The sequence below is a fragment of the Chenopodium quinoa genome, unplaced genomic scaffold, assembly GCF_001683475.1.
Source record: "Chenopodium quinoa cultivar QQ74 unplaced genomic scaffold, ASM168347v1, whole genome shotgun sequence".
In the NCBI taxonomy this organism is placed as follows: Eukaryota; Viridiplantae; Streptophyta; class Magnoliopsida; order Caryophyllales; family Amaranthaceae; genus Chenopodium; species Chenopodium quinoa.
In genome coordinates, this window is record NW_018743285.1 from 1,069,737 (window position 1) to 1,082,840 (window position 13,104).

At 42.5% G+C, this 13,104-nt stretch overlaps 1 protein-coding gene across 1 annotated transcript; it reads right to left on the bottom strand.

Annotated features, from left to right (window-relative positions):
* Positions 1 to 7,171: 7,171 nt before the first annotated feature.
* Positions 7,172 to 12,691, bottom strand: LOC110735594 (serine/threonine-protein kinase WNK8-like). The gene is made up of 3 exons (XM_021915784.1): positions 12,562 to 12,691; positions 12,234 to 12,412; positions 7,172 to 7,801 (listed from the first exon to the last, which is right to left on the bottom strand). The coding sequence occupies exons 1-3, from the start codon at positions 12,689 to 12,691 to the stop codon at positions 7,172 to 7,174; spliced, it is 939 nt and encodes a 312-aa protein (XP_021771476.1).
* Between the last annotated feature and the right edge of the window lie 413 nt (positions 12,692 to 13,104).

Consider the following 13,104-nt stretch of genomic DNA (forward strand, 5'->3'; position numbering starts at 1 on the left):
TGTATTTGGAGTTGAGTCTGGGAAATTTCTCGGATTCCTTATCAATCAGAGAGGAATAGAGGCGAACCCTGAGAAGGTGCAGGCGGTCATTGACATACAGTCGCCTCGTACCATCCGAGAGGTTCAGAAGTTAACAGGTTGTCTGGCGGCCTTGGGAAGATTTCTAAGCCAATCAGGCGACAAATGCCTATACTTTTTTCAGGCAATTAAGAAAAAGGCAAGGTTTGAATGGGGGCCGGATGCTGAGGCCGCCTTCCAGAAATTAAAAGTTCACTTGCATTCCTTGCCGAGGCTGGTCAGCCCTTTGCCCAAAGAGGATCTCTACATGTACCTGGTCGTCTCTGATCATGCGTTAAGCGCCGTTCTCCTTGCTGAAAGGGACGGCTGTCAGCTCCCGGTCTACTTTGTCAGTCACGTACTGAAAAATGCCGAGTTGAGGTATCCCCTAGTGGAGAAATTTGGTCTTGCACTCTTCATGGCTGTTAAAAAATTGAAGCCCTACTTTTTGGCACATGCAGTCATCGTGTATACAGACCAACCTATCAAGCGGCCACTGACCATCATGGAGTCGTCAGGCCGAATGATCAAATGGGCCATAGAAATTCAGAGCCTCGAAGTTACTTTCGAGCCTAGAAAAGCAGTGAAGGGGCAAGCCTTTGCTGACTTTATTGTAGAGATGACTCGTCCTCCTGACTCTCAAGTTCCAGACCAAGTATGGAAGGTATATGTGGACGGAAGCTCTACTTCAAATGGTTGTGGAGCAGACATCATATGTCAGTCGCCAGAGGGCGACAGGTACGAGTATGCTCTACGCTTCAGTTTTCAGGCTTCAAACAATGAGGCAGAATATGAAGCTTTACTAGCCGGGATCCGCATGTGCAAGGCGGCAGGGGCAAGAAAAATAGACGCATGTTCCGATTCACAATTGATAGTGAGTCAGTACAATGGCGAATACGAAGCAACCCATCCGGCCATGATCAAGTATTTACAGGCGGTCCGACAAGCAGTCGGCTCCCTTGAGGATTTCCATCTGATCCAAGTGCCGAGATCAGAAAACAACCAGGCGGATGCACTGTCAAAATTAGCATCATCCGCCTCCTCTGATACTCCTCGAACTGTTTTTTGGGAAGTAATGAAGAAGAGAAGCATCGAGGAAAACCCTATTGGAATCCTAGACAAAAGCTCAACCTGGATGGATTCAATCAGGGCATATCTGACAAACGGTACACTGCCGGATGATCCTCAACAGGCGGCAGCACTGAAAAAACGAGCCACCTATTTTGAAATGATAAAGGGAGAACTTCACAAGAGGGGGTACCTTCAACCCTTTTTAAAGTGTGTTATTCCAGAAAAGGGACGAGAGATACTAGATGATCTTCACTCTGGTTACTGTGCTTCTCATATAGGTGGTAGGATGCTTGCTCAAAGGGCAAGGCGGCAGGGCTACTTTTGGCCTACTTTGGAAGCAGATGCAATGGAAATAGTGAAAAAATGTGACAAGTGCCAAAGGTTTGGCAAACTAATTCACCGTCCGGCTACTGACCTCACTACCATTCACAGCCCACTACCGTTTGCTAAGTGGGGCATGGACATTCTGGGTCCATATACGCCTGCTACAGGCGGCAGGAGGTACATACTTGTTGCCGTCGACTACTTCACTAAATGGGTAGAGGCGGAGGCTGTAAAGGGAATCAAGACGAAAGATGTAATTTCATTCATTTGGAAAAATGTCATCACTCGGTTCGGGGTTCCCATGTCTATGGTTTTTGATAATGGTCCCCAATTTGAGACGCCTGTTCTCAAAAACTGGTTGGGTGACCAAGGAATTGCAAACTACTTTGCATCTGTCGGCCGTCCACAAGAAAACGGCCAGGTAGAAGCCTTTAATAAAATCATCTCAGACGGTCTCAAGAAAAAGATTGAACGAGCAGGCGGCCTATGGGCGGATGAACTACCACATGTTCTCTGGGCCATTAGGACGACTGAAAAAGGGGCGACTAGAGAAACTCCATTCCTCATAACTTATGGTGCGGAAGCTGTTCTTCCAATAGAACACTATGAGCCGACTCTTCGAGTAATGCTATATGACGAAGAGGCAAACTGGGAAGCCATGCGCCTGGCATTAGACTCACTTCCTGAAAAGAGGGGCAATGCTGTCTTGCGCCATGAAATCTATCGCCTGAGAATGACTAGATCATACAACAAAAAAGTACACAGGCGTCCACTCAAAATAGGGGACTTTGTACTTAGAAAAATGGAAGCAGTTGGTAGGGCTAATGAGTCTGGCAAACTAACTCCCAACTGGGAAGGACCCTACCGAATCTATGAGGAAGTCAGGGACGGTACCTACCGTCTGGAAACACCAGACGGACAACCGTTGCCTCGAACTTGGAATGTAGATAATCTTAAGAAATATTTCTTTTGAATGATGCAAATAGTCAAGAGCTACTTAATAAAAGTTTGCACTTACTATTCAATTTTGTACTACGAGGGGCATGCCGTCTGTACCTTTACAGTCGGCTACTCTCCATTGAGTTTTTTACTCTATCTTTAGAGGGGCATGCCGTCTGTACCTTTACAGTCGGCTACTCTCCATTGAGTATTTTACTCACAATACTTAGCTAAAAAGATAAGGGTCTGGCCGACCCTGTGCCTAACAGGCGGCTACCCTCCTTTTACTTAGCACCTACGTTCACCAAGAACTTACCAAGGCCACAGGCCGAATGATCAGACCAGGCGCCAGGCCAACTGATCAAATCTACAAAACTAATACGACCTGTCCCAACATCATAGCAGGCGTCCGACGGCATCCATCCGGATGAAATTCGTCGCAGAGAGCAGCTCCCTTTTGGGTGGAACATTGTTCTATAAACTAATTACACGGCACCTATACGACTGTCCCCAAGGGCAACCACGTAGCTGTTTTTGAGACAAGGATAACTCTATCACTAACCAAACCAGTGGTAGCAGTTGACATCTAAGTCAGATGACCGCCTGTATTACTTGGGATAAATACAAGGGGTACCTTTTGAGTTAATAGCCAACAAACGTTGGCGAATCAAGGGGTCTAGCCGACCTTCGCCGCCTGGTACCTCTACTTCTCAAACAAAAGTGACGGCGACTGAGTAACTCCAACGTTAACTCATAAGTCACTCCCTCAAATTTGGTATGGAACCTAAAAGGTTTGACTCGTCCGCCTGTTTAACAAACAGGGGCACTCAAACCCCTATTCCTAATAGGTAACCTATTGAGTTAATAGCCAACAAACATTGGCAAATCAAGGTGATCAGCCGGCTTCCGCCGCCTGGTACCTCTACTACTCAATCTAGATTGTGACGAAGACTAAGTAACTCCTATGTTAACTTAATAGTCACTCAAACTTAGTATGGAGCCTAAAAGGTATGAGTCGTCCGCCTATTTTTAACAAACAGGGGCTCTCAATCGCTACTCTTGCTAAGTTAAAAAATTATGAGTTAAAAGCCAACAACATTGGCAATAAAGGGAAACAACCGGTACCCGCCGCTTGTTTTCTCTACTACTCAATTCCTTGGCGACTAGGTAATACTCTATCTATTTGGTCAGACCACTTTCCTACTTGGTTAAATTTACAAAAGACAGGCCCGCCTGCCTAAAAAGGATCCAGACAAAATAGTTCGAATACCGATTGGATAAATGGCCGACTGATCGTCTATCCTGGAAACAGACAACCAGTCGTCCAGAGGCATAGGCGGCGTACCAACTATCCGTACCTGTCTCGTACCAGTCTGCAACGTTCGGCCATGTAAAACAGTCGGTCTAGTAAACAATTGGATATTAGATAAGGAATACTTAGACAAATTTGAAGCAAAACAAAAATTCATTAAAAATAAGCCGGTCATTAAAGACCAGCAAAATATTCAAAGCCCCGGCCCCCTGGCCGGGTAAATACAAAGCAAACGGCACGCAGGCCGTGGAAAGAATACATAAAGCTTAAGAAGGGGGCAGCTCAGTATTAGCAGCTGGCGCCTGGTCAGCACTCTTCTTGCTGGACTCGGCTTCATCTGCATCCTTTTTTGATGCCTTACCCCCAAGCGGCACAAGCGCCACTACCGGCTCCTCCTCCTCCTCCAACTCTTCCCCCAACGCCTCTTCTTCAGCAGCCGCCAGGATCTGTTGATTATATGCATCCGAGCACTGGCGGTACGTTCTTTCCCAAGAGGCAAAGTCGGCACTGGGGAAGAGGCGGCCCCAGGTCATGCGCTGGATTTGAGCGGAGTCTTCCATCATCTCCCGGACCAGCTCTTTCTTCTCTTGCTCGGCCTTTTCCGAGAGCTCTTGGGTAAGACTCTTCTCCTTGGTCACCAGGCGTTCCTTTACGTTGGCCAAGGATTTCTCCATGGCTTCGTAAGAGTACATTTTCAGGCGAAGAGGTTTCAGCTTGGCCTTGAGATTTGTGATGGTCGCCTCCAGCTCGTCATTCTTCTTCTGGGCCGCCTCTAACTGAGCCCGAACAGCGGCGGTAGCTTGCGCCTGATAATAAAGAATATCAATGGTCAGTACTTCATTTTGGGCAATTTGAAACATTGCCTTATCACAGTCAGAGGCGGCCATAGCTTTTGCATCCTTTACCTCTTTGTTTTTCCGATCAAGCGGCTTGCGAAGGCCGTTAACTCGGAGCAAGGCCTAAGTACAAAAGAACAGGCGTCAGTTTCCAAACAAAAAAAGAAAACAGGCGTCCAAAAGTTCAAATACTCAAAAATACGCTAAGTATACCTCAGCAAGGACCCCTGCAATCCCGTCAAGGTCAAGGGTGCCGACACCCCTGACCGCCTCCCTTTCAGCTGGAGGAACTGCCCTGATCATAGACTTGGCCATCTGTACCAAGTCAGGCTCCTGGGGGCCGGCTGCATCAAGCATAAACAAACGGATTAGACTTAGTAAAAAAGGAGCAAGTCTAAAATTTACAAGGACAACTTCATACCTCTAGGCGGCCCAGTTGGAGCTTTAGAAGAAGTGGCCGGTTGTTTCTCAGCCGCCACCTGTTTCCTGGCAGAACCAGGAGAGCTCCCAACAGTCGTCTTCTGGGCCTTGGGGTCCGACTGTTGGGAAGATGAAGCTCTTGGAGCACCCGTCTTAAAAAAAAAAAAAAAAAAGAAGAGAAAAGTCAGTATATGCATAAACACTCCAAAAAGAGGGTGAAAGGTTCGGAGCTCACCAAGGGTGCCCCCTTCTTGGGGGAGTCGGTTGAAGCTTGTTGCATAATAGAGGCCCGCAACATGGCCGCCGCAGTCTTGGAGGCGGTGATTTTGCTCATGGCGTCAGCTGCAAAAACAAACAGCAAAGTTAATAAAAGATAAACAACAAATGTATGAAACAACAGAGTATTCGACAGGCCGACTACCTCTTGAGCACCGACTGCTGAGGCCGCAGGCGGCCAAAAAGTACTCGTCATAGAGCCACTTGAAGCTCGGGACACAGTGCAGGGGTACTTGCTCTCGTACCCCTGAAGTAGAGTCGACCCTCGACTCTACTTTAAAGAGTCCTTTATCAAGGATCTCTTTCTTAGCCTTGGGGGGAACAGGCGGCATGCTACGGCCGCCTGCAAGAAGGGGCAGATTCCTGTTCCACCTATTGAAGCGCTTGTTCTGCTCAATGTCAGAACTCTCAATGATGAGGAAGGTGCTCCGCCAGTCCTTCCACTTGTTTGCTTTACCTCTCGTCATGAGGTAGCCCCTGTGGCTTGTCAATTGATACCAGCCGGTACCACCTGTCTTAGGGGTCCGGCTGAGATAGTTCATATGGGCGAAAGCCTCGAAGCTCGGCTCCACCCCGTGTAGTTCGCACCCGGCCACATAGCCGAGTACGTTGACCCAAGAGTTTGGGGCTAACTGCCATAACCCCAACTCATACCCATCCAAAATCCGCTGAACAGCCGGATGTAATGGGAAGCGAAGCCCTGCCTTGATGGCCGCCTCGTAGCAGCCAAAGCAGGAGCTTTCGTAACTGGAACCAGCCGGCCAGACGACTGTGTCTTCTGGATCCGGCACAAACACTAGAAAATCGGGGCCCATGGTGTGGTTTGCAATAAAGCTCTCAACTTTCTCTTGCATGGCTGTGATTCGGCCCCGAGGTACCGTGCAGTAGTAGGGGGTATTTAGCTCTCGGTAAGAGGCGGATGGTACCGCCCAATTGTCCCCTTTCTCAACTGCGTGAGAAAGCCTCGCCTCTTGCAGGCGGCTGTTTTTCTCTTCTGTACCCAAAGAAGCCTGGCCAGAAGAGCTTGACTCGGACTCGTCCTCCGACGAGTCTGAAGAGGACGACTCCTCCCCTCTCCCGGAGGGGCCCGCCTCCTCTCTTTGAAAAGGAGCAGATTTGTTAAATGTTAAATTGGAAGGGGTCACTATGACTCCCCCATAGAATTGCCGGCATCCAGGCCGCCTTGTCTCACTTCCACATCTGGCGCCTGGTCAGATGTTTCACTAATCGGCACCCTGTGAGAGGAGCCGTCTGAATTTGAGATCCTAGCTGTCTTTTTCGTTCTAGCCATCCTACTCTGCATAGACACAGATACAGTCGGACTTTAAATAAAGGGCAAAGATGGGTCCGGAAAAGGGCAGGCGGCACTCCTAGTCCTAGATTCAGCCGTCCCCGGTGACCGGCTGATCACTAACCTAGGTCGTGTCGTGTGCTTCCGTGGTGCCATTTCAGAAAATAAAAAGAAAATTAAGAGTAAGAGAACTGAGTTACCTGAACGAGTGACGGTTGATGAAGTTCTGAAAATCCTGTGCAGTCGGCTTGTCAGAACAGGCGTGAGGCAAAAAAAGTCCAAAATGTCAGAGCAAGTTCAGGGGTCCGAATGTTCTCAAATAGTTCTCAAAGTGTGAAAATGACTCAAGGCAACTCTCCCTTATATAGGCGAAGTGAGAAGGCGAAGGGTCACTTCCAGAATTCATACCTATTGAGTAACTAGGAGCAACAAACAACAGCTAATAAAATGGCTAATTTCGAACAATCATACCTATTGAGACAACAAAGTATCTAAAATGCCTAGAATTATGATCAAAATTATTACTCTAAGATGGATGAATATGTTTGAAAAGTCTATTTTTAAACTAAAGAATCATATAACTCTAATACTTGGTTCATCTGTTGCGTTAACATCATGATGACAGCATCTGAAACCAACTAGGAATCAGTGGTCATGGCGTGTCTGATCTTGCTCATCAGTAGATGTCTCGTGTGTCTTAGATTGCGAAACAGTCTCAGATGATCCTTCTTGTGACCCAAATGTCTCACCCCCACGCTTAACATTACGTGTAGTTCTTCTCCTTCGTATCAGAGGTGTATCATCCTCTTTCTCCTCTTCTTCCTGTTCCGTAGATTGTGATGCAGCAGTCGATTTTTCAGTAACTTTTGTCTCTGCCTCAGGAGGTGGCCTATTTGGCAGAACATTGCGTAGTTGTCTAGATGTTTCAGAAACAGTCTCATCATCAGACATTCTCCCTTGTAATCTTTCCACCTGATCACGCACAGTCTTTGTTAGAGTCTGAATACTAGCAGCACTATTACCTGCTGTCGATGTTTCAGGAACATCGGCGTCTGCAAGAAACGGATCGTTCAGAAGGTCAATTGCCGAAGGCCTTTCTGATGTAGGAAGCAGACACCTGTCAATGAATTTCCTAATCTTGGACTTTTTCCCTCTGTATTTTGGGGACTCTTCCCCTCTGTATAGCACTTTAGGCAGTTGACAGTTCTGAATGCTTTCGAAAATGAGCTCCTTGTTGTTTTCGTATTCGCTGTACAGCACTTCCTTGGACACTATCTGTAATAGGGTCAGCCCAAAAGAGAATATATCAACCTTCTCATCATAATCAAATAATAAATTAGTATAAGTTAAATAGAAATTATACTATTATACGGCATTACGGATCAAATACTCAAATATACAGTCACAACTCACAAGCAGTCAAGCAAAACTTCAATTTCTAGAGGATTTTTCCCCAAATCGGCTAATCAAAACCATTGCTCAGTTTTTAATCAGCTAACCATGTTTAAAAAATCATTTGGGACTAATAAATTATGAAGACTAATTAAAACTATCGTAATTAAAGATTTACAGTCAATTAGTAAACATATTATAGCATATGAAATCCAGAAGGCAGAAAACAAATAGCATATAAAATAGCATTTGAAATTCAACAATGTAACAAAAAAAAAATCCCCAAATTGAGAACTTGAGAAGTAAATTAGCAAATTATAACCGATCTTCAGCAATTTTTATATAACTATTAACATTACTCCTTTCTTTGGGTTACATTTTAAGTGTCATATATACAGTTATAGGTAGTTTAATTGACTTTATTATTATAAAATGTTGTTATAAAAATATTTTATAATAATAAAATCAATTAAATATTAGAATTAACAATTTATTTAAAAGTCAAAGATGTTAACGAAGTAGTATAAAAATAATTGTCATAAAAAAATCAGAATTAACAATTTATTTAAAAGTCAAAGATTTTATTTAAGGATGAAAACAATAATAAAAAATTAAAGTATAAAAGCTTTTGAGTAAACCCGTTTACACTAATTTTACTTTACACTAGCCGTATATATATTGTAGGATACCTTTTAAACAATTTAAGGTAACTTCGAACCTAATTTAGGGTAACTTTAATTTACAGTATTTAAGTTATACTCCGTAGATTGGAAGGTAAGCTTTAGGGATAATATAATTGAATCTAGCCTAAGGTCTGCTCTTGTGAGTTAATGACATCAATCATTTCACCTTAAAGTAAGAGTATATCTCACCTTAAAATTTTTACTTAAACTTATTGCATATCATAACATTGCGATTATTTGCGCAAAAAAAAAAAAAAAAAAAATGCGATTATTTTTAAATTGAAGGTAAAGAAAATATATTACTATGGCTTTACTTAATCTAGACTAATGCATGATCTGTGCACCCGGGTGTGCATGGTGCACCCAGTTAAACAAAATAAGCTCAGATGTTTAAAAAAGAACATTCAGGTGTTTAAAAAAAAATGTATGAGTTTAACAAAGAAGATGCATTACCAAAGAAGATAAAGACATTACAAAAATAACGTGCTAAAAACTTTATTAGAATTCATGAAAAATTACACATTAACGAAAAAAATCTTTACCCAAGATATCATTTCCCCCAAAAAAGTTTTTTGTCTCCAAAAATTCAATTTTCCATAATAATTTTAGTTTTCTCTCCAATATTATTTGCAACTTAAAATAATTCAAGATTTCATTTTCAAATTAAATTTCAAAATTCAAAAATAACATATGTTAAAAGAACATAAGTTATTATGTAAAGAACATATAATTTATACCCAAAGAACACATTTATCAAATTCAAAGAACAAACGATAATAAATAAATAAAAAAAATAGAATTTGTGCGTCACTCATCAACTCAAAGAACATATGAGCTAAATTCAAAGAACATACGAGCCAAATTCAAATAACATACTTTTTGATTAGGGGAATTTGCTCCTACCAATCGGAATGCGCCACGTGGACCAATCATGTCCTGCCAAGTGTCCCCTAGTTGGAACTGTCAGGGCTTGCCACGTGGCACGCGCTTATTCGTCCACCTTGGACCTGTTATGTCACGACATGTGGCATACTCCATGCCTAATGGAGAAACCGGCCACCCAGGCCCAATTTCCGAGGGAAGCCCAATCGGCCCTAGGTTTACCTAAACCTAGGATGGGCACGCTTCCCAAGGTTATAAATACCTCCCTTAATCCTCATTAAGGAGGAGGACAAGAAGTTTACGAAAAACATTACGGAACAAACACATTAATTACACACAGTAATAACCGGCTGATCTCGCTAACAAAGCAGATTACCTACGCTAATCACTCTCACCTAGAGAGACCTAATCACTTTAATTTCCGTATTAATTACTCCTTAATCACTTACTAACTTGACCGTTGGAGGCGGAGCTCACAGGAGTCTCCGTTATTTTGCAGGTACAGGCGTCCGGTTCCAGTCTCGGAATTGTAACTCTCCCGCAGGACATCAGAAAACCCCGAAACACTTTTTATTATTGAAACCCAAAAAACATGTTGAATTAAAATATATATTATGGTATGTTCTTTGTATAAAAGAACATATAAAAGAATATATTATCAAACATATATAGGTATGCTCTTTGTCAAATATAAATAAATATGTTCTTTATCAAACAACAATATGTTCGTTCCGCCTTCCGGGTACACCATGTGCATGATGCACCCTGGTGTACTGTCCTATTTTCAAATCTAGACAACACACAATCAACAATAAGTAAAATAAATGTAAAGGTGGCGGCTATACTTTAATATCATTTCCTTTTTTTATTTAGGAAAAATTCATGGGAATAATCCTACCTTTGCGCCGTTCGTTTTTTAATGGTCCCAGGTGACCAGTAGGCGGTTGAAGTGGTAATTTTTTTTAAGTTTATTTTACACGTGTTACCACGTAATTGGTCAAGAAATTAAGTTTTAATTTTAATTTTTTTTTAAGAAATGATAATTAGCAATTAACATTAATTACTTATTTTTAATAATTTTCTCATGAAAAAAAATAAAAAAAAAAACGAAAAATTAAAACCACTACCAGCCATCTCCCTGCCCCACTGTCGTCCCAGCCCCGAGCATCGCCGCGCCCTGACCGTCGTTCCAGCCCCCAGCATCGCCGCGCCCTGATCGTCGTCCCAGCCCCCATCATCGTCGCGCCCTGACCGTCGTCCTACACCGGCTGTTAGCCCCGCTCCGATCGCCACCTTTATTCCGGCACCTTCTGTCGCCTTAAACCACCAAATTTGTTTCCGAAATTAAGGATGGGAAGGAGAGGGGGCTGAAATCGAGGCCTGGGAAGAGCAAAGGGGCCGAAAATGGGGCGAGGGGAAGGGGAGGAGGCCGAAAAAGGGATAGGAGAAGGGGAGGGAGTCGAAAACGGGGCGGCGGAAGGGGAGGGAGGGAGGGATAGGGGGGCGGTGAACGTATTTTAGAGGGTGGTTGGTGGTTCAAGGGGTGGGAAAGGGTGTTGGCGGTTCAATGGGAAGGGGGAGGGTGGTCGGCATGGCCCTCCGTCGTTGGTGGGCAGGTAGCAGGGAAAGCTGGTGGTAGTGGGCAGCCGTGGAGGGTGCTTGGGCTGGTGGGATATTTCTTTTTTTTTTCACTTTTTTTTTTTTTTTTTTTTTTTTATGAAACAAGTAGTTTCTTAATTAATTAAGTATAATTTCTTAATTTTTTTTTATTTTTTTTTATTTTAGGCCAATTAAATTGCGACACGTGGCATGTAACTTGCTATATCAAGTTAAATAACCGGTTGGGACCATTAAAAAAGAATGGGGGGGTAAAGGTGGGATAATTAAAAAATAATCCAAAGGTGGGATTATTAAAAACAAACGGCGCAAAGGTGGGATTATTTCCATGATTTTTTCCTTTTATTTATTTATTTTATTTTTTTTTATTAATTTATTTATGAAGGAATGCTAATCTAGCTGATTTGTATTTACTTTTTTTATTTATTTTTTTGGAAGACTAGAAGTTACACTTACAGAATATTTAGCATTTACTATTTAGATTTAGGTCCTTATTGATTATATATGCTCATCAGTTGTACAAGTTTGAGTGGTCTAACATTATCTAAACTCCTTTAGTCTTCCATCAATTTGTTTCAATTGGATTAATCTAGGGAAATTTTTTTTTATAAATGCGATTATAACACAGGAAAAAAAAATGTGAAACAAGCAATGAAAATCAATTACTCAATTTTTAAAATCAACTAAAACTCAGCAATGATTTTATTTAAACACATATAAGTATATAACAAGCTAACTCAGCAATAAATTCGTAGAACAACAATCACTGACACACTTACAACAAGCTAAGTAATGAAAATGAATACACATACGCACACCATGCACTCAACACTAAGTATTTTCACTAACAGTCTAACATACACTGAATTAAAGACACAATTTGTAATCTTGACATAATCAAAAGAAAATCAAGAGTAAATTCTTAATTTCATACTAATGTAAAGTATTGAATCATCGAGCCCAGGAACTGCTCCTTCGAGTTAATGAAAGAAAATCAAAAGTAAATTCTTAATTTCGTAATGACTCGAACCATTTTGGTTTCGTCGTCTTTGCAAGAAAAGGGTGCTTCAAGAGATCACTTGCCAGGGTCTCTTAGACGCCTTAGCCAGACACTTTTCAATGAACTTCCTAACCATTCTGTCTTGCACAAGGTACAGAGCAACCGGCTTAACACCCAACTTAATCTTTGCAAAAAGTTCATATTCTGATCTGTATTCGCTGTACACAGCTTCCTTAGTCATCATCTGTAGCACACACATCCCGAACGAGTATATATCACTCTTCTCATTCTGTTCACTGTCTAAATCCTCTGCTGACAAGTATGCGAGTGTACCAGCAACATTATCAGTTTTTCCTTCTTAAGGTACCGCGACACCAAAATCTGCTAGCTTAATCTTGCCCGAGACCCATCAATTAAGATGTTGTCACCCTAAACATCGCGGTGTATAATCACCGGTGTACGGTTCTGAAGATACTCTAACGCGCTTAGAATCTGCCTACGCCAACTCTTGATTGCAGTAACATTACCAACAAGTTCATGTGACCTTCTGTAATTACTCAAACTCTTAGAAGTAGCAAGATCAGTAATCATATTAATGAATCTACGATCTTTACTGATCCAATAACAATAACACTTGATTATATTCCCGTGTTTTGTAACGTTCGCAACAATTGAGGTTCTCCTAGGGGTGGGATTTCGGTCTGGCAGTTCGGTTTGACCTCAGTTTGAAACGGTTTCGGTTTGAAACGGTTCGGGTTAAAACGGTTTCATTTAGACGGCGGGTCGGTTCAGTTCGGTTTTGATTAGTCACAGGTCGGTTCGATTTCGGTTTATTTTTGTACGATTTAAATTCGGTTCGGGTCATAAACGGTTCGGTTTATAAACAGTTCGGGTCATAATCAGATCGGTTAGAAACGGGTCGCTTCAGGGGCGGATTTACTCGGGTCAATGCCGGTTCGGTTTTTAAACGGTTCGGTTAATAATCGGGTCGGTTTGAAACAGGT

Bases quoted from the DNA above. Each gene is read 5' to 3' on its own strand.
- LOC110735594 (XM_021915784.1), bottom strand. From the start codon at position 12,691: ATGATTACTGATCTTGCTACTTCTAAGAGTTTGAGTAATTACAGAAGG. The intron at 12,413-12,561 runs GTACACCGGTGA...CATACTTGTCAG, and splicing joins GTTAGAGTATCTTCAGAACC to CAGAGGATTTAGACAGTGAA. The intron at 7,802-12,233 runs GTTAGGAAGTTC...ACCCTATTACAG, and splicing joins ACCTTGTGCAAGACAGAATG to ATAGTGTCCAAGGAAGTGCT.